The sequence below is a fragment of the Heteronotia binoei genome, chromosome 1 (genome assembly GCF_032191835.1).
Source record: "Heteronotia binoei isolate CCM8104 ecotype False Entrance Well chromosome 1, APGP_CSIRO_Hbin_v1, whole genome shotgun sequence".
Classification (NCBI taxonomy): Eukaryota; Metazoa; Chordata; class Lepidosauria; order Squamata; family Gekkonidae; genus Heteronotia; species Heteronotia binoei.
The window spans coordinates 156,372,518-156,392,856 of record NC_083223.1 but is presented as its reverse complement, the minus strand read 5'-3'; the positions used below and the strand labels follow the sequence as shown (position 1 = coordinate 156,392,856).

General features: G+C 41.4%; 1 protein-coding gene across 1 annotated transcript in view; it reads left to right on the top strand.

The window, feature by feature from the left end:
* PCNX2 (pecanex 2) overlaps window positions 1-20,339 on the top strand; it is a 293,389-nt gene that overhangs the window by 92,408 nt on the left and 180,642 nt on the right. The window contains exons 14-15 of the mRNA XM_060242977.1: window positions 6,015-6,125; window positions 11,331-11,422. Coding sequence (XP_060098960.1) covers window positions 6,015-6,125; window positions 11,331-11,422 — 203 coding nt within the window. The remainder of the gene's footprint in view (window positions 1-6,014; window positions 6,126-11,330; window positions 11,423-20,339) is intronic.

Here is a 20,339-nt window from a genome sequence, read left to right as displayed (position 1 = left end):
GCAATTTTGTATGCTGTCAATGCACAATATGTCCTTTTTCTGTCTGCTGCAGGTTTTAATCTAGAGTACTGTAAAATCTGTTTGCTCAGATAATGCTCTCATTTTTGTCATCTGTTTTTCTTTTAGCTTGTTCACTTTTAAAGTTTCTTTTCAGTCTTTATGTCTTCATTCTTACTTTGCCTGGTGCTAAATCAGCAGAATAAGCTTTTCTGCAAATTTTTGTTTTTGCCAGTTAAATTCTCACTACTCAACCATAGTCATGTTATTGAGCACTATATTCCAAATTCTGCAAATTCCACAGAGACAAGAGTATGGTGTAATGGGGGCTGCCACAGTATTCTGCTATAAAGAGACTGAAGGACAGTTTACAAATTATAAAGTCTAAGTTGCAGACATGCACCTGCCGTGAGGGCTTAGGAATACTTTGCTGGTTACTCAGTTCCCATGGACCCAATTCAGACAGAGTCTTTTGCACATGAGAAGATGAGACTGCAATCCCCACTCACCAACCCCTGTGCCATTTTCTTGACTCAAAGTGGCCATCTGGAGCTGTTGTCCCTACTGGTGAAAATGTCAGCATGTACTGATGGCTATATGTAAGTTTCACCAATGGGATAAATAGTGACTCCCAGAGATACTGTGAGGGGACTGAAACTTAACCCTTTTTTCTGCTGTTTCTCATCGTTTAAAGCTTTTCTTTCTTGCATGACTTGCTAAAGTTGGATTAAGAGATAAATGCTTAAAGCAGAAAAAGAAGGGGTGGTGTTGAGGGCATCCGTGTTAAAAATAGACTCCCTTGCTTTATACACAAACAGGATGACCCATGACATGTGACTCTTCCTCACACAAGTAGCTTGGTTCTAAAGTAGCTGATCTGTCAGAGACAAAACCTCCATTTCTCAGTTTAGCCTTCTCAGTTACTTCTCATTGATGATCTTTGTCTCCTTTTTGCACAAGTACACATTCACAGGATAGCTCAGTTCTTTATAGCATTCATTACATATGAGGACAGTTGAACCAGTTCACCTTCATAAGGCAAAGCGAATAGAGACAGTCCAAGATTCAGTATCATTCACAATCAAGTATTCTTTACTGATTTTCCAACTTTACATCAACTTATGTATCAAAACATTACAATCATTGGTCATCAAATTTGGAGGCAATTATATACCCAGGATCCAACCACTCATAGTCACATAATTTGTGGATAAGTATACATCCAATGAACATCTACTTGAATAAAAGCATCTTTAAAAGCATCTTAAAAATCTTTGGGTTGTGGCTCATGTTAGTCTTTAAGATGACTCAAGATTCTATGTAATTTTGCCTGATGCAAATGAATATAACTACCTTGCTGGAATTTGGTTTTGTTTTGATTCTACAGAATATAAATCTCTGCAGTCTCTTTGAGTAGTAGTTTGGGGACAATCTACATGTTACAAGGTCCTCATGTTTGTTGAGGGATGATTTGAAGTCTTTGTTTCAGATATACAATGGGAGATGGAATGCACTGGGAGAAGTAGCTTCAGCCACCCCCTCATTCTCAAGTTGCTCTGTGGAGTAATGATTGAGTTTGCTGTGAAAATTATGTTACTTATGTAGCTACATGTAATTTTCACAATGGACCCAACAGTAGTTTGTGAAGTTCCCAGGGCCATAGGAAAGTTTCGTCTTCTTTCTGTAATGTCATGAATGAGTCAACATGCTAGAAATGTATATTTTGTCCTTTGATTGCTTGGCTACTTTACAATGACAATTCTAGCAGTTAACCAGCATTCTGTTGTCCAGACAGTTCATCGTTATGGTACCTGTGCAGTCCCAAATGGGTACTGTAGATGCTCAGGCCTACCGCAGAGAGGTTTTTAAAGCTCAAAAAACATCTGAGGACACTCTGTCCCCCTCCCCCACACTGTACCTCACATTTTCTAGTATAAAATGAGCCTGCCTTGGCGGGGAGGGCGGGCTATAAATAAAAACTTATTATTATTATTATCATTATTATTATTATTATTATTATTATTATTATTATTATTATTATTATTATTATTATTATTATTATTATTAAAAGGGAGTGGAGGACCTTTTTCTCAGTTCTTTCTCTGCCATTGCTGAGAGAGATTTGTTAACAGAAGCACCATCCCTTCTTCAACCAGTGCAAACTGCCAAGAATTCTACATCAATCTTTTCTTCAAAGAGTCTAGTAAACCAAAACAGAAAAGGAAAAACCCCAACCTTAAGAAGCAACAAAGCTGGGTACTCAAAGGTTGGATGAGAGAAAAAAAATATTTTGAGAAATAAATTAAACAAATTATATATTTCAAAGTGCACTAAAACTATAAAAACACTGGCACAATCTGCCCTTGAAGTGGCAGATAGTTGAACTAAGAAATCTGGAATCTGATGCACGTTGATATTTCTATGTTAAAAGCCTTGAACTAATAAAGCAGGACCAATAATTTAGCTAGGCTGATAACCTTGAACCACATTAAAACAAGACCAAATGCACTTTGGCCTCTAAGGTCTTTCTCAGTGGTCAATTTGTTATATACACACACATTATATAAACATGTGTTAGTGCCAAAGCAGGTTGATTATAAGGCCTGAAGAAATATAATTATTCAATAATTTATATGAAAAATATTTTGACTACATATTATTTTTTAAATAATACTCTGTTGCCAGAAATTATATTTTCAGTCAGCCCTACTAATAAAAAAAGGCTAGGATTAACGGCCCCCACCATGTTGGTAGTACCCAATGCAGCTCTATGCACGCATCTCCTGCAATTATGGTTTTTCAGGAATTTCAACCTGCTTTGTCACCATCAATCAAAGATAGTTGATAGGCTTTCTCCAGTGGTGGACTTCAGGTGCTGGCCTTGTAGTAGGGATTCTGTTCCATCTCTTCTTCCAGAAGTCATACTCACCGCAACCTCCTTGTCAGGTTGGGGTGCCCACATCAGTCAAGTGTTGGTAAGCAGGACATTGTCTGCCCAAGAAGTACTCAATCATATCAGTGCACTTGAACTCAAGGCTATATACAAAAGTTTGCTAGCCCTACACACCTATGCTTTGGGCAAAAATAGCCCAACAGCCACAGACAATGTCACAGCCATATTCTACATAAATTTATTTTATTTTATTTTTTGAATTTTTTACTGCCTTTCCTGACAGCCAGGCTTAAGGTAGTTCACAGCAAATTACATTCCAAAACAGAATAAAACCAAATTAAATAACAAAAGCAGTACAGTTCCCCTGAAAACAACATGGCATCAAATCTAAGTTGTACTACTATCTTACAGGGAAAGTGAAAGTGGGAGTCTCTCATGTAAACTGTAACTGTCCTCAGCCAAATGCCTGGTGGAACATCTCTGCCTGGCAGGCCCTGCAGAACAGTAGTAATTGCTGCAGGGCCTGGATGAAAAGTGGCAGAGAGTTCCACCAGGTTGGGGCCAGGGCAGAAAAAATCCTGTCCCTAGTCAAGGACAGCTAAATATCTCTTGGGATGGGGACCACCAACAAATGCTGGTCACTGGAGCACAAGGCCCTCTTGGGGGCATACCAGGTGAGGCAGTCCCAAAGGTACATGGGTTCCCATAAGGATCCATGTCATGGCATTCTGCACCAGCTGGGGTTTCTCGGTCAGCAAGGGTAGGCCTGTATAGAATGAGTTACAGTAATTCAACCTGGAGGTGACAGTTGCATGGATTACAGTGGCCAGATCAGGGAGTGACAGGTAGGGGGCCAGCTGCCTGACTTGGCATAGTCAGTAAAATGCCAGCCTGACAATGTTGGAAACATGGGATTTCATTGTCAGTGAGGCAACCAGGATCACCCCCAAAGTCCAGGTGGCTGGTGCCAGCTTCAGTGATACACCATCCAGAGCTGGGGGTTGAGGCCTGACACCAGCATCCCCCTGACAAGCCATAGGCTCTGCTTTAGCCATTCCACCACAGCCTCCAATCCCTCAGCCAAATTAACTGGGATGGTATCTGGCCCACCCGCCCAACAACAGGTATAGTGGGTGTCATCAGCATATAGATAGCAACCCAGCCCAAAACTCTGCTAGCTGGACAAGAGGGCACATGTAGATGTTAACATTGAGGAGATTATGGCTCTCTGAGGCTCACCACATATCAGGGGCTGCCTAGGGGACACCCTCTGTCCCAGCACCACCCTCTGTCCCTGACTTTGGACAAATGAGGAAAGCCGCTAAAGGACAGTCCCATGAACTAAGTTGGTGAAACAGTGAGCCAAAAGATCATGGTTGACCATGTCAAATGCCACTGTGAGGTCAAGCAACAACAGCAGTGCTGACTCACCTTTATCCAGCTATCTACAACGTTTGTCTGTGAGGGCAACCAGGGCAGCTGGAGCAGCTGTTCACTCACACTTTGTCATCTTTCCATACTAATATAAGAATGGGTCTATGACATCCCTATCCACTTGTCTCCCTCAAAGGCAAAATGGTTTGCACCTCAGAAGGATAGGAAAAATGGTTTTAGTAAGAGCCTTGCAAACCTAATGAGGGCTTTAAACTAAATCATATGGGGAAGCAGGCCTCAGATTCAGTGGGAGCTCACAGGAGCACAGCTCCTGAACCTTTCTGAGAGTTGCACCTCCTCCTTCCCACCTTGTCCATTGAATAGTAGGTGCAGCTGCATAACAATCCCTGCATGAGCTCCACCACCTATTTTTCTACAAAACAACCCTTGTGAAGGAGTGAGACAAAATTCGATCCTAGTACAATGCCAATAACTGGAGATAAGAACACCAAAGTTTTGTGGGGAGTGGCTCATATGCTAGGTAACATTAACTTACAGGTAAGTACAGAAATTAAAACCTCAGGGAGCATAAAACATGAATGTCAATGTTTCTACACTAATGCACAGAGTATGGGAAACAAGAAGGAGGAACTGGAAGTCCTAATAAGGGATGGGGACTATGACCTAATAGGTACCGTATTACTGAAACTTGGTAGGATGACATTCAGGACTAGGATATTAGGATTGAGGGATACTGCCAGTCAGTGAATAGTTACAAGTAAGAGCAAACCCCCTTCACCAGCTGCTATGGCTGCTTTGAGTCCTTCTCTGAGGTCATTAAGCTTGTGCCCTGATTGCTGCAGCCTTTTTGCAGAGTTAAGCCAAGGGTCAGGTGGGAAAGATTCCTTCAGGCTTCTCTCTTGGCCAGGAACATTGTTTTCCAAGTATTTGGGGGGCTGGGTATACTGTAGCCTGCAGAGGCTTGAAGCCTAGCTGTCCACTATTGCTTCTCAGCTTCCATCCAGCTGCTTTCCTACTTCCTGCAGCTGCACCCTTTTATTTCTCTTCCCATGGCTACTCCCAACTGACACTTCTTTGTTCCTACTTCTGAGCAGTTCCTTTCTCAGAGCCCCCACCCCATCCCTCTTCCCCAGGGGTAAGGTGCCCAGGGCTGTGACACAGTTCCATAGAACAGTTTGAGAATGTGAAAATTGCATGGATTGGTGGGGGTTAAAGGTGCTTCTTCCCATGCACTGTAAGAGGGCTGACATGCATCTGGAGGCACAGAGTATCCACTGAACATCTAATACAAGTCCATTTATCATCCTTCAACAAACATGAGGGCTTTGTAATGTGTTGACTGGCTCTTAGCAAGTATTTTGGGAGGAGTACAGGAAAGAAGTTCAGTACAATCTCCAGACATTTAAGAAAATGGCCTTAAGTGAGGTTATAATTGAATCTTTATCAAATTAGATTTTTGCTTCTAGCCTCTATCAAACATTTTAAATGTTCCTGTTATAACATCCATTTTCTTCATAGCATCTTCTTTTGTGGCAAAACCTTAATAAGACCATAAGAATAAAATAGTTATGGGTCTTATTGGTTCTTTAAATCCTTTCTACTTTTTATATTAATAGGAAAAATTGCATGCCATAACAATGAAAAGTGTTCAATCAAAAACATGAATGTTAGTTATTGAGACTTTCAGGTGCAAAGAATAACCTCATGGTCTTTGTGTATTTAATTCCAGGATTTTTATATTGCTTTCCTGCTATTTCTCTCCTTGGTCTTTTCCCACAAATCAATACTTTCTGTATATACCTCCTGGAACAAGTAGATATGCTACTATTTGGTGGTACTGGTAAGCAGTTTATTATAGCCCTGATAACAGTTTGTAATATCTAACCTGGAAAAAAAAAACAAAGTCAGCTTTCTGTTGTGGTTACTAGAAGTGGAAAAAAAAATCACAAAATCCCCCAGAGAAACACACTCAAGCTTGATGAATATGCAGTAATATATTACATAGAATGAAAATAAGTCTATAGCAAGTGTGTAATATATTATGTCAAAAATACAAAGCCAACAAGCATGTGAAAAATAAGGAGTCCACCAATGAATGAAACAGCAGTCCTCAAAATGTCAAAGTACAAAGGATATAATAATCATTATGAAGAAATTCTCATACTCTCAATGGAATTCAATCATAAAATTGACCCATTTCAGTATAAAAGACCTTTCTCAAGAGTAAGACACTTAAGCATTTCTAAATCCACAATGGGTGCAGTGAAAAGGGAGTTCCAAAGGCCTCAAAAATAATACATATCATAGTAGTATGCAGTCCTAGGGGCCAAGAACTCACAGAGTTCCCCTAGGACTGCATACTACTATGATGTGTATTTTTTGAGGCCTTTGGAACTCCCTTTTCACTGCACCCATTGTAGATTTAGAAATGCTTACGTGTCTTACTCTCCTGTTACTCTTGAGAAAGGTCTTTGATATCGAAACAGGTAAATTTTATGGTTGAATTCTGTTGAGAGTATGAGAATATCCTTTCTTCTTAATGATTATTATATCCTTTGTACCTTGACATTTTGAGGACTGCTGTTTCATTCATTGATGGACTCTGTATTTTTTGCATGATTGTTGGCTTTGTATTTTTGACATTAAGAACATAAGAGAAGCCATGTTGGATCAGGCCAATGGCTCATCCAGTCCAACACTCTCTGTCACACAGTGGCCAAAAAAACCAGGTGTCATCAGGAGGTCTATCAGTGGGGCCAGGACACTAGAAGCCATCCCCCTGCCCCCCCCCCCCATCACCAAGAATACATTATATATTGCACACTTGTTATTTGACTTTGGTATACTGCTATAGATTGTAATAGACTAACTTATTTTCATTCTATTTAATATATTACTGCATATTCATCAGACTTGACTGTGTTTCTCTGGAGGCGGGTTTGTGATATTTTCTCACTAGTTTTGTTCCCCCTGTCCCTTTTTTTCATCATGGTTACTAGAAGTAATAATGGACAAAATTCCTGTCCCTTTGTAGAAAAAATGATTTTGGCAGATGTAACTTTTCCTAACAAGATGGGCCTGTCAGAATTCCCACTTCTGCTAAATGTGCACATTGAAAGCGAAAGCATTGATGTTTTATGCCTACACTGTTAAAGCAGCCTTATTTTAGCACATTACTTTATTGTGAAAAAATAAAATAAAATTGTGTTTACAAAACAAAGATGTTATCATACCATACCAAACCTTTAATGGCATAACAGTTGCAAATAAAAACACACAGAATATAAAAATTTAAACATTGGAGATAAAATCAAAATGAAACCGAGTTTACAGATGCATTCATACATGGTCAGATTTAAATTTAAGGATGTCAGCCAAAACTTTTGCCACAGCCTCGCTAACCCCCCCCCCTCAGTATCGTTCAATAAATAATAACAGGGTGGCAGAATAGACAAATCTGAGGAGAAAGAAAGCTTGCAAAATAAATCTTTATAGAGATTATGATAAAAAGAACAATCAAGCAATATATGCTGAATTGGGAATATTCGCTCCACAGGAACAGAGTCTGTCGCCTAAAGGGAATCGATGATATCTCCCTTGTAAAACTTTGGAGGGAAATGCATTTAGTCTAGCCTACATAAATGCCCTGCAATGACTTGGAATGGTTAAGTCTGATAGATAATGGGGCATTTTGCCGCAGAAAGCATAAACTGAGGAAGCTAGGGAGCAAATATAAGGGTCTGTTGGCTGCAGTTTAATTTCCTCCAACTCCCACAGTCTCAATTTAATACATCTGAAAATATATGACTCATCAGAAGTAAAAAAATCATCAACCTCTATCCCCAACTGGTTAAATTTGGACATAAGCACTGCTGTCCAGGATGAAATATATGGGTCTCTTTTCATACAATCAAGAAAGCTGTGAGGATCTGTTCTAAAATGAATTTTGAGCCAGAATTTAAACACTGCAATCCAGGCTTTTGTTTCCACCAAAGACTGACCCACTTCAAAGCAGAGAGCAAAGTAGGACACACATTTTGGCATACCAAGAATTTGTCTAAAGAATGAGGCTTGAATGCCCTCCACTTTCCTGGTAAATGCTGAGATCCATATAGGGATACCATAAAGAGTTTGGGCTAGCGTTTTAGCTTTGAACACCTTAATTGCTGATGGAACTAATTGGTTGCCCCTTGCAAAGAAAAACTGTTTAATTTGAGCAGCCAAAACATTTAGCCAAGTTGACGGTGTTGTTACGATGTGAAAACCAGCTTAACTTGTGATTAAAAGTGATCCCCAAGTATTTAAAAAAAATTGTTTGGTCAGTTGTTGAGTTGCCAATAAACCATCCCTGTGGGCACCAGCAATTTGAAAAGACAATTACTTTAGATTTGGCATAATTGATAGAGAGTGAATTACAATTACAGTAGTCATAGAAGGCATTCAAATACCTTTGCAGGCCCACACTTGTGCAAGAGAGGATGGTAGTATCATCGGCATAAAGTAATAAGGGGACTGTTCGGCCTGCTAGTTTAGGCAGATGACAATTAATAGGGTTCAAAAATTGTACCAGGTCAATTAAAAATAAATTAAAAAGATGTGGGGCCAGCACGCAACCTTGTTTAGCCCCCTTTAACACTGGGATTTTGCTAGTCAAGTTACCACTAGAAGAAAATTTCACTTGGCAAAAAGTATTAGAATGGAGTTTCCTCAAGAGAAACAGCAGACGAGGGTCCATTCCCAGGTAACCTAGCTTAATCCATAGTTGGGCTCTATCTATTGAATCAAATGCACCCTTCAAGTCGATGAAGGCAGCATATAATTTTTTTGTCCCGGTATGCATGTATTTTTCAGCAAGGAAGGCCAGAGTGCAGCAGTGGTCCATAGCAGATTTGCCTTTGAAGAAGCCAATTTGTTCAGGACCTAAGGTGTTGCCTAGGCACATCCAGTCAGTTAATTGGAGTTCTAAATGTTTGGCATACAATTTGCCCACTATAGATAATAAACTAATGGGGTGGAAATTTTCTGGTAACTCCAACCCCCCCTTTTTGTATATTGGATTAATTATAGAATGAAGCCAAGAGTCTGGGATGGAGCCATGCAGATCAATGAAAGAACAATTTTGCAAGGGGCAAGAGCCACCAATCGGCAAACTTTGTGAATACCTTAGTGGGAAGGCCATCAGGGCCTGGTGCTTTACCCGCTTTTAAATCCTTCAATAAATCACTGATTTCCTCTAGAGTTACTGGAGGCCAGACCGGCATATCAGTAACTGTGGAGTTTGCTAAGATAGGAGGGGAGATGTTATCAAGGGAAACCTTCATCTTCCCTCCTCCTTCTACTTTTGTTAGCTGGCACACAAACAACTTCACAGGTAGATGTTGCGTGGAAGCCGGAGGGGAGGTTGACCAAAGAGTTTGCCTCCCTCTAGCTTTAATGCTCCCTGCACTATGGTTGCAATCCATGTTAGGAATTTTTTTCTTTAATACCACATGAGATCTCTACACTCCCAGAAAAATTGATAAATACAGGCAGTTAGCTATTTAAAACAATATGCATTGAATAAAATAAAATCAACACAGTATGTATATTAGATTTATAATATAATGATATGGCTGAAAATTGCCATGGCACATAATGGCAGTGTTTCCTTTTGAATAAACGTTGTAACAGTGTGAAATAAAACTAGTTCATGAGATGCATCGGGCTTGGGAAACTGGTAATGGGATATTTAGCCCTCAGTTTTAAATTGGGTTTCTTTTCAACTCTATGTTTAATTAGTAAGACTGTCATCACCCTTACTGAGAAAAAGCATTGGAGGAGGAAATAAATACTACTCCATATTTGTGCCTAGCCCAGCCTCCAAGGATTGCAGAATGCCATATAGGGCTCTCTTTCCCACATTTTTATCCTCGCTAAAATCCTGTAAGGCAAGTTAGGCACTACTGACGCATGTCCAGACTATGAAATTCTTAGACCCAAACTAGATGCGATGGTAGCCATGGGGACAACCTGTGACCTCCAATGTCATTTTAAAGGAGAATTTAGCCATTTAAAAATTGCCACAAGGACACAATCCTGATCAGGCCTGCAGCATGGCAGCCATAGGCAATCTTGTCTCCCCCCCCCCCCCCCCAGTACCTCAGCCGTGGGCCCAATCAGGTAATTTTTAAATGGCTAAATTCTCCTTTAAAATGGTGGCAGCAGCAAAGGATTGCCTGATGGCTGGAATCATGTCTACTTTGGTCCTTAGTCAAACAGGGTACTGAACCTCAGTCTCCTAAGTCATAGACCAGTGATTTAACCACTGCATTGCACTATTCCCAGCTTTCTTAGCACTAGCTTAATGAGGCCAAGTTTTTATAACTGCTGGTGCTCTTCTCCATGTCCTGCTTCCCATGTTGCACCTAAAGGGTTAGCTGAGTAACATAACCTTTCATGTTAGTGTGGTCACCACAAAGATCTCTTTAGAAACAGATAGGTACAACTGTCAGCAAATTCATTCAAAATGTAGGTCGATTCCAAGTAAGCTAACAAGAATCATAGACTTTCCAAAGAGTATAACAATCAGGAAAGCAACTAAATACCATTCTGAAATTGGGAACACCTGAGAGATATAAGCAATTTAAGCCACAACACTAGGATAATTTCTTTTATATGGTCATGTGTAAGAAAGAAGGGCTGCTGTTATTTTATTATTCTGGATCCTGATCACTATATTTAGTTAACTAGCAATGCTAGATTCCTTCTGTTTCCCTCTGTAGTATATATAATGGGCCATGTGTTTGGTCTGTTATGGCCTTTGTTATTCATATCTTCAAACTGGATATTGTGGTTTCCTTTAGCCTGTAATCAGTTTATGAATGGAAGGTCATGTTTCAAGGATTACCCCCTACTCCATTAATTCATATAATAATTGTATTCTATGCAGGCAAAGGAGCCTGAAATTACACATTCAAATAAATTCTGAGGTCTTTCATAGTTTTGATTTGTATTATAGCTGTTATGTCGAGACTGGGGGTATTACATTTTGTTTTCTGTATTGCAGCTGTTGCTGGAATGATATCTTCACTCTACAGCATTTCTCGAAGCTTTTTAGTTGTGATTGTTCTGTATGCATTCTGCTTCAATGCAGTAAAGGTAAGGAGAAGTAATTCTGCTTGCAAAATAACTCTGAACCTCTAATTCCCCTAACCTCAGTTTCATTATTTTTTTCTAATGGCCCATAATGTATATGGCTTTAAAATATATTTAGGAAAAAAGCATGGGATTTAAGCTTCTCCAGTGGCCCTTCAGTCAGGCAGTCTGGACTTCTGGGAAGAAGCTCCTCTTCCAAGTCAGGCAGGGTCGCTACTTCTTTTTTGCAATTCCTGTAAGGAATCTCCAGTTTATAGCCCTGATTCAAGACCAATGTGGATGCCACTGACTGTGCTCTGCACAGAGCTCAGCAATTCAATTTCTTTACCTTTGATTTAAATGTTTGCCTCCTCCACCACCCCGCACCTCATTCTGGTTGCAGGCAAAAAGCCCAGGGAGCTGTTTGTAGTCATTTCATCCTAATCCTAAAACCCTCAGAAAAAGAAGTGGCACTGTTTGGATGTGGAGAGGGCTGAATGAAACCTCTGTGTCCAGAGGCAATGTGTTTGAGTGCTAAAATATATGTAAATCTTGGGAATATATAATCAGACCGCCCAGTTTTAACGTATTGAAAAAGGAGCCTTGGAAGGGGCCCAGTGAAGGGCCACAATGAGAAGAAAGACTGTGTCATTTTACTGATCTAGACTGGTGTTCCATTTGTCATGTTGTTTTTATCCCTGGAACGGGGGTGTGGGGGGGAAGCAGTGCAATACATAGACTTGCCTTTCTGTATTAGGCATAAAACAGCCATGTGTAGGGTGCACTTTTCATTGGGAGAAATGGTGGGGGAAGTTAAAACACTTCTGCATTACTGTGGCTCCCTGTCAACCCTGCTGGCTGCATTTTCCAGTGAAATTGCATGCTGAAGATCTGATCACAGATCCACAATATCATAGGTAGTTTGTCCCTGAACACTAGTTGTTAGGGGGCATCAGCAGGAGGAGGCTGTTGTCCTGCTTGTGGGAATATGGGTGGAACTCTAGCTGCAAGACTGCAAAGACCCTTGGTCTGGTGATCCAGAAAGACTGTTCTTACAGGTTTCTGTATGGAGACCTTGTTCTACATTTTACATTAATTATAGGGTTATGGAGTTGGAATTGCCTGTGCCTCCATCATGCAAAGAGGATTGTATTACTTCATAGATAAAAACTGGATCTTAGTCTCTTGTGCATACTGAAAAAGAGGAATTAAATATGGAAATGAGAAACTGAGTAATATTGTATGAGATTGAAGAGGAGAGAATGAGAATACAACACAATTGTGTTCATCAGTAACTATAGAATTTTGTTCTCTCTGAGGGTTAACTGAACTTCCAAATTATCTTTGGTAAATAGCATTAAGGACAATCCTTTTTAAACATATTTTCCCATTTGTGCATCTTTCCCCAGCACAATCTTCTAAATTACACCAGGCAGGTGGCTTTGTAGATAAGCAATCTTGCCCATGGGCTAGACTTCTTACTGATTTGAAATGTGCTTATAATGCTACCCTGATGTTGGAGAGTGCTGTGAAAGATTTACAAGATATCAGCTGTAAATTGCCCATATTAACTGTAGGTTTTTTGTTCACAGAGGAAAATTACCCCTAATTTGAATTTTTATGGTCCTGTTATACTAAAGATATTCTTAAGCAAGATAATTACTTGTACAAAAATGATACCACTTATTTCATCTTTTAACCTTAGTCCACTATAGCGTTAGAATGTCCATAACTTTTATGCAGGGTGAAGTAAAGGTTTGTGTTAAACTTGATTTCCTTCTCAACGTGACCTTAAATTATTTCTGGCCATATTTGTGATGTAATTTAGTGGAAGATAGAAAGTTCAATGAACCTTATCCATACTCAATACAATGCTTAGTTAGAATTCTTCATAATAAGGTGCTTGTGCCTAATAAACCAATGTATAGTCCATAAGAAATACAACACTACAGCGGCCTTCACCACTATCTAGCACAGTCACTGGACCTTCCAGGGGCCTGGGAGGTTGGGCTTGTGGAAATACAGTATCCTCACAGCTGGAAGATCCTCACCGAAGATTCCACCATTGTAATAGCTACCAAGGAGAAACAGTGGAAATACAGATTCAGTAGCAGCTATTGTAAAAGCATTCCTGACCTGGTGGTGAGACTGAACAACACCATACAGTCACATCCCCCCCCCCCCCCCCGAACTGAGCATGGACTATGACCCACTGTGTAGGAAGATGGGTCTAAGAGCACAGTCTACTTATACCTTTTCAGCTTCTAAAGAATTGGCTCACCTTTTAGGGGCACCCCCAGATAAGGCAATCCAAAATATAAACTTTACAGCAGACATCAAAGGGGGGTTCAACACTTTGTACATTTACACAGACATTGTGAATCACCAAATTGTGGGTGATGCATATGTACCATTACTGCGTTGTATCACTGTGCAAGGAGAGACTGGCGACTGTATCAATAATATCTATGACAAGCCACACTATATTCCTGTGAATAAGGGATATAGACACCATCACTATTGAAATAAAGACGGACCAGAACAAGAACGTGCCATTCCAGTTTGGTAAGGTAATCGTGAAGCTTCACTTTCGTCTGCGAAAAAGCCTGGTCTGTTAAGCATGCAAACATGGTCTTCTTAAAAAGCTATGGGGATCCTGACCTCTATAGGAATTACTACAAGAACCAGGCTGGCTATGCTCTTCCTGGTTATCATGGTGCCCCAGTGATGTATGGGGCTGGGGTAGGTGGAATTTTCCAGAGCCTTTTCAGAAAAGCTGTCCCTCTTGAGAAGGGGGTTTGAACTCATGAAGCCCCATGTGAGAACCACCACCAGAAATATAGCCAAAGATGTAGTAGGTCATGTTTCTGGCGCTGTTCTAAATAAAGTGAGTCCCCCTATGCCACAAGAGGGCTCAGGCCTCATGTACCTTAAAAGACAGCGTGGAGTTAAAAGAAAGGCATCACTGGCGCAACTAATTGGCCCACCACGCCCCTTTAAAAGAAAAGCTGTGACGCGCAAGATCCATCAGAAGCAGAAGACCAAGAGAAGGGCAGGAAGACGTCTCCCGAGCCCCCAAGATATATTTTAAACAGCATTGAGAGATGTCTATATATTGAAGGTCCTCCCCTGGCTGCTTTGTCAAAATCAGCGCCACTTGATGTTTTCATCACTGGAAATGGAGATGATTATATGGATTTAAATAATACCCTGTGTGGAGAAACGCCATCTGAGAGTGTTGGTGCTTCATCCAAAAAGGCAGGGATCAGTAAATCCATTCAGCAGGCTTTGTAGCCTTCCCCTCACTCCCCCCTCCCTTCCAGAGCCAAACCAACAACGCTAGGGGGAAAATCTCCTAGAGAGGCAGGAAGTGCTGTTGTTCCTTGCATGTGTTAGGCAGGAAGAGAAGGGAGATTTGAACTGGGGCTCGAGCGAGCATGTGGTGAGCAATGGAGGCTCCTGCCTGTGGGGGAGGCCTGCTCAGGAAAATGAGGCCTCCAGGCAGGCAGACTAAGTAAGTACTTCACAAGACAGGGCAAGTTTAGATCAGGGCCAGCCGGATGCGTTTATAATCAACTTTTCTTTGTTATGCTGTTTGCTGTGCTGTGCTGGGCTGTGCTAATTTTGTAGATGCAACTGTTTTTGTTTTGTTTTTCTTTCCATATCCTTTTCCCTTTTAAATAAATGCTTTTTCTGTTTAAAATGCTGGCAGTCAAAGTCTGTACCACATAGATCCCCAGACCGCTTTAGACCACGCTGTTTTTGAGAAGGGGGCCCCGGGGAAGGGGGAAGGCATGCAGTTGGATAAGGTGCCAATCCTCCAGGGGTGCCCCAAAGAAGCGCTGAGGTCTCTGTGAAACCCAAGTGCAGGGTGGCAGAGGACCTGGAGGCCCAGCCTCATAGCTGGAGAGGGGGATTGGGAGTCCTGTTCCTCTCAATCTGAACCCCGGGACTGAGCAGGTGGTGGCAGCGAGCCCAAGGGGCAGGAGGAGAAATAGCTCCCTCCAGGAGTTGGCGACTCAATAGGGAGCTGACGGGACCGGGCCTGAAGGCAGAATCGGGCCGGTTCCGTCACACCCTGCTTTACATGTGCAGCAAAATCAGGAAAGAATACGGGACAGACCTTGACAGAAATGCAAGGGTAAGTCTGGTGAATTACCCTATCGCGTCCATCTTTAGCCCGCTGGATATGACTCTGGGAGACAGGCTCATCTTGCAGTCGCCTAACGCATATCCATACAGAGGATTTATAGAAGCTGTACTGAATTACAGCAATGATACTCTGAACACTCAGTTCTCTGCAGGCCTGTTTTACAAAGACACAGCTGCTCAACATGAATCAGCTGCCTTGGATGGGGACAACAATGGGTTTGTTAAAAGAGCAGCTCTAGTGGCTGGAAGCAGAAAAATAGATTTGCTGAGTCAGCTTCACAGTGACCAATTTTTCCAAGAAAAACTGCTCTTAAATGGCATGGAACTCTGTGATATGTTCAGCTGGTGGGAGTTCTGATGTCAGATCTCCTAAATCATCTTCAAGAGCCGGAATAAAATCCCCCTTCCTACTGACAAAAATTATTGAATCGATGTCATGGTAAACGACGCGGTCCTGCAGTCTGTCTAAAATTTCATATAATTCTAACTGTGCATAGGATGTTGTAAAACATGCAATCAGAACATTTGTGTTGCCAGCTAAGGTAACTGTATCTTTTGCATGTTTCCAGGACACGCTTGCTGTTTCATCGTCAATTATGTCAAACCCTGACACATCATATGCTGGGGAAAAGGCAAATTCTAGAAGCTTGGTAGCATCCCTAACTATGGTAGTTTTACCAAGTTTGAACGCTGTCCAAACTTGCCACACAAGGAATTTAAAAATAATTTTGCAATCTTCCTCTTTGCAGGATTGATAGCTATGTGTTCAGGACACAGCTGAACACCCTCTTTCTCTAGGTAATCCTGTATGTATTTGGCCCTTTCTCCCTCATCTGTACAGTAGCTAGGATAGCCAGAAGACTCCTGTTTTTGGCGGAGGTGCACTGTAATATATTCCGAAAACAGGTCTTCAGAGCTTTCCTCAAAATGCCACACCTCCCTAATAGACATGATCTGATACCCCTTCTCGAGGGCCTTCATCAGTTCCACTGTGCACCACACGCCTTCTAACACTCTTTCCAGTGAAGAATACATACAATGCTCTTGTTGCTTAGTCTCTGCACATGTGTGACAGAGGGGGAACAGAAATTTGCCCCCCAACTTGTAGGGTAATACAGGGAAAAACAGACCTTGAGGTGGCAACACCTTCAATTTGACCAGACCAAAATATTCAGATATGGGAGCAAAATCCTTATAAATAATTTGGGGGTGTCCAATTGGATATTTCTTTGTCTTGTTGACAAAAGGGTACAGGCTGGTGAAATCATAGTAATGTATTTTTTCACCAGCTTTAGCCTTGTAATAGAGGTAAATGGCATTTGTTCTGCCCCCAAAGAGAGCATCTCTGCGGAGCAGCGGTGATGGAAATTTCTTCTCACTCAGAAAGCCTCCAAGCTCCCTGTCAGCTGTAACCGTCTCCCTCCACTCGTGTTCCCATATGGATCTAACAGCATACCCCTGGCTTTTCAAGTAACTTTCTTTCCTTTCTTTAGTTTAAGTCAGCAAAGGATGAATCTGTCAGCGGGTTTCTCTCACTGGGGCTGTAGCATGTGGGACAACCATGGAAAAAAGCACCCATTAAATTCAAAGGCTGTTGGCCACCCCCCAACCATCACATAACCATCAAGAAAATAATTTCCTACTTATAGCTCACCACCTTTCAGGGCATGCTGTATCTGGAGACCCTCCTTGTGCTCATTATACATTAGCCCCTGTATGGATGGGGTTGAAAAACGCTTTTCTTGCCTGTGGTAATGGTCATGCGGCAGGAGGGCAATTGTATCAGGTTTCAAAAACATGTGCCTATACATTGCCATGCAAACCCCAGCGAGAGTTATGTGTTAAAGGGGTCAATTCCTGACATGGATATAATTTCCTCCCTGTACAAGAGACAAGCCTTTCTCAGGATTTTAACATCCTGTTGACAATAATAGGCCAGATCTTTTTGTAGGTTAAATTCATTGCTTTTGTTCTCCATGTACCAGGAAAGAAACTCTGCTTTCTCATCCTCCATCATGTTATCAATCCCATAATCCTCCATCCTAGGCATTGGCCCCACGTACTCCCAATTAGCAGCTGTGTTAAAGTAATGGGGGAAGAACCCCTTACATCCCGAGAAGCTCATGGCCTGTGGCCAGCTTCATTTGGCAAGAAGTTTAAGCTATCCAGAAATCTGATGCCTAGCTTCTTAACCATGACGCACATGAGCTCCCCCCCTTGCATAAGCAGGTTGACTTCCATCTTTTCTGCAAATAATTGCCTAATGATAAAGTAATTATCATACCCCTTCACATTATGAGCGAGGAAGCTATAATTCTTTAATTTCTTGTTGATGATTTTTTTAATAAAGCTTGTCACACAGCCCTCTCCTTTGAATTCCCAGGTATCACTTTCCTTTAGCCCCATTGCATAGATATAATTTGGAATATGTATGCCGGTCTCTTGCATACATTCGAAATGGTAAAAAATATAATTGTTGCCAATTTCAACCTTTTTAAGAGGAGGCATGAAACAGCGGTGGCTATTTATATCCCCAACAGGCTCTTTGCATTGCTTACACCAGCGAACACGGCATGTGTGTTTCTTTGGAGCATAAGAATGGCATGATTTACAATATATTTTTGTTTTGCAGATGTCTGGCAGATCCCTGTGTTTTTCAAGGCAGATCCGGGATTTACAATAAACTTTGCAGTTATTGCATTATAACTGCTGCTGAGGACTACATTTGGGGTCCAAGCACACACGACAGCTGTATTTACACAGATGTGAATGGCTATAAACATTACCACACACCTGACAATAATTTTTCTGGCCCTAAAACCCTTTCAAATTAATTATTCTGTAATAATGATTCTCATGATTAAAAACAAAATGGGTTCTCTGGTATTCAGGGGGCCCTGTTCTAAAAATTTCCCAACCTTTACCGCCATTCAATACCACTCCTATATTTACCTTTAAATGTTTTTCAAAGGTGGCAACATCCGATAATAATATCTCCTGCTCATCTGAAAACCCAAGCTCTCTGTACAACAGCCGTGCCCTTTCTGTTAATTTGGGGATGGTTACCAACTTCTCTGACATGATACCAATAAGACTTATCCCAAAGCACAGAATACAATTGCCATGATCTGGATTTAATAAATGCTACCGCTTTTTTTTTTATAACTTCATTATAGAGGATGGAACTGATAACCCTCTTTCCTCTTCCCCCCCATTCCTTATCACTATCATAATTAAGCGCAGGGTTCCATGAAGATGAATTTCGGCATTACTCTGCATGATGTATGACATCTGATTTATAAACTCATCAGGAAAGCCAGCTGCTGGCCTCCTTACAGAATGCAGGGGATCGCTTAGCCCCGCCCCGTCGATATAGAGCTGCACTAAATCACCATCCTGGACTCTGGCTCTCATATCGTTAAGAAGCCCCTGAATAGCTTCCCGTATTGTCTCTTATATGAGGACGGGGTGGCTTAACTGCTCTAAGTTTACTAATCTGAAGGCCTCTGAATACTGATCCATTGGCAAGTTTGCAAGATGTCGTTCCCACTCTCCCAACTTTTTCTAGGTAAACCTTTGGTGTGTTGGGTCTAGAGGACTGCTTTTGTGGGGGTGACAAGGGGCCTTGTTCAGCAGTAGCATTGTTATTTGGCAAAATGGTGGCAGCAGCAGCAGGCTCTGCCTCTGTGCTGAGAGGGGCACCGTGAACTGAATTACCATTTGCACACTCAGAGCCCCTGACTCTGCTAAGAAACCTTAACAGAAAGTCACTTCTTTTTTGTCTATATTTAAACTTTTTTGCATTCTTCAGGAGCTTTTGAAGGACTCTTTGCCAAACCTTTCTCAGTTTCAAATGTTTGCTTTTCCTTTTGTGTGTGTGATGAGGCCCCTTGACCTACCCCACTCCTATCTGCAGAGCTCCCCCATTTGGACATACAGTAGAACTTTGTAAAATTCTTTCAGAGTCTTTCCAGAAACCAACAAGGCTGTCTTTTAAAGCAGTATTTAAGGGATTGCAACAGCCAACTAGCCCCAATGAATGAAAGCTTGTGGCTTGGTTGTTAAGTATTTGCACCGCAACTATTGTAAGAACATAAGAACATAAGAGAAGCCATGTTAGATCAGGCCAATGGCCCATCCAGTCCAACATTCTGTGTCACACAGCGGCCAAATATATATATATATATATATGTATATATATACACACACACACACACACTGTGGCTAATAGTGGATTAGCCACACACACACTGTGGCTAATCCATCCCATGCATTATCTTGTAAACTTCTATCATGTCACCCCTCAGTCGACGTTTCTCCAAGCTAAAGAGCCCTAAGCGTTTCAACCTTTCTTCATAGGGAAGGTGTTCCAGCCCTTTAATCATTTTAGTTGCCCTTTTCTGAACTTTCTCCAATGCTATAATATCCTTTTTGAGGTGCGGCGACCAGAACTGCACACAGTACTCCAAATGAGACCGCACCATCGATTTATACAGAGGCATTATGATACTGGCTGATTTGTTTTCAATTCCCTTCCTAATAATTCCCAGCATGGCGTTGGCCTTTTTTATTGCAAACGCACACTGTCTTGACATTTTCAGTGAAAAAGGATATTATAGCATTGGAGAAAGTCCAGAGAAGGGCAACTAGAATGATTAAAGGGCTGGAGCACTTTCCCTATGAAGAAAGGTTGAAACGCTTGGGACTCTTTAGCTTGGAGAAACGTCGACTGCGGGGTGACATGATAGAGGTTTACAAGATAATGCATGGGATGGAGAAAGTAGAGAAA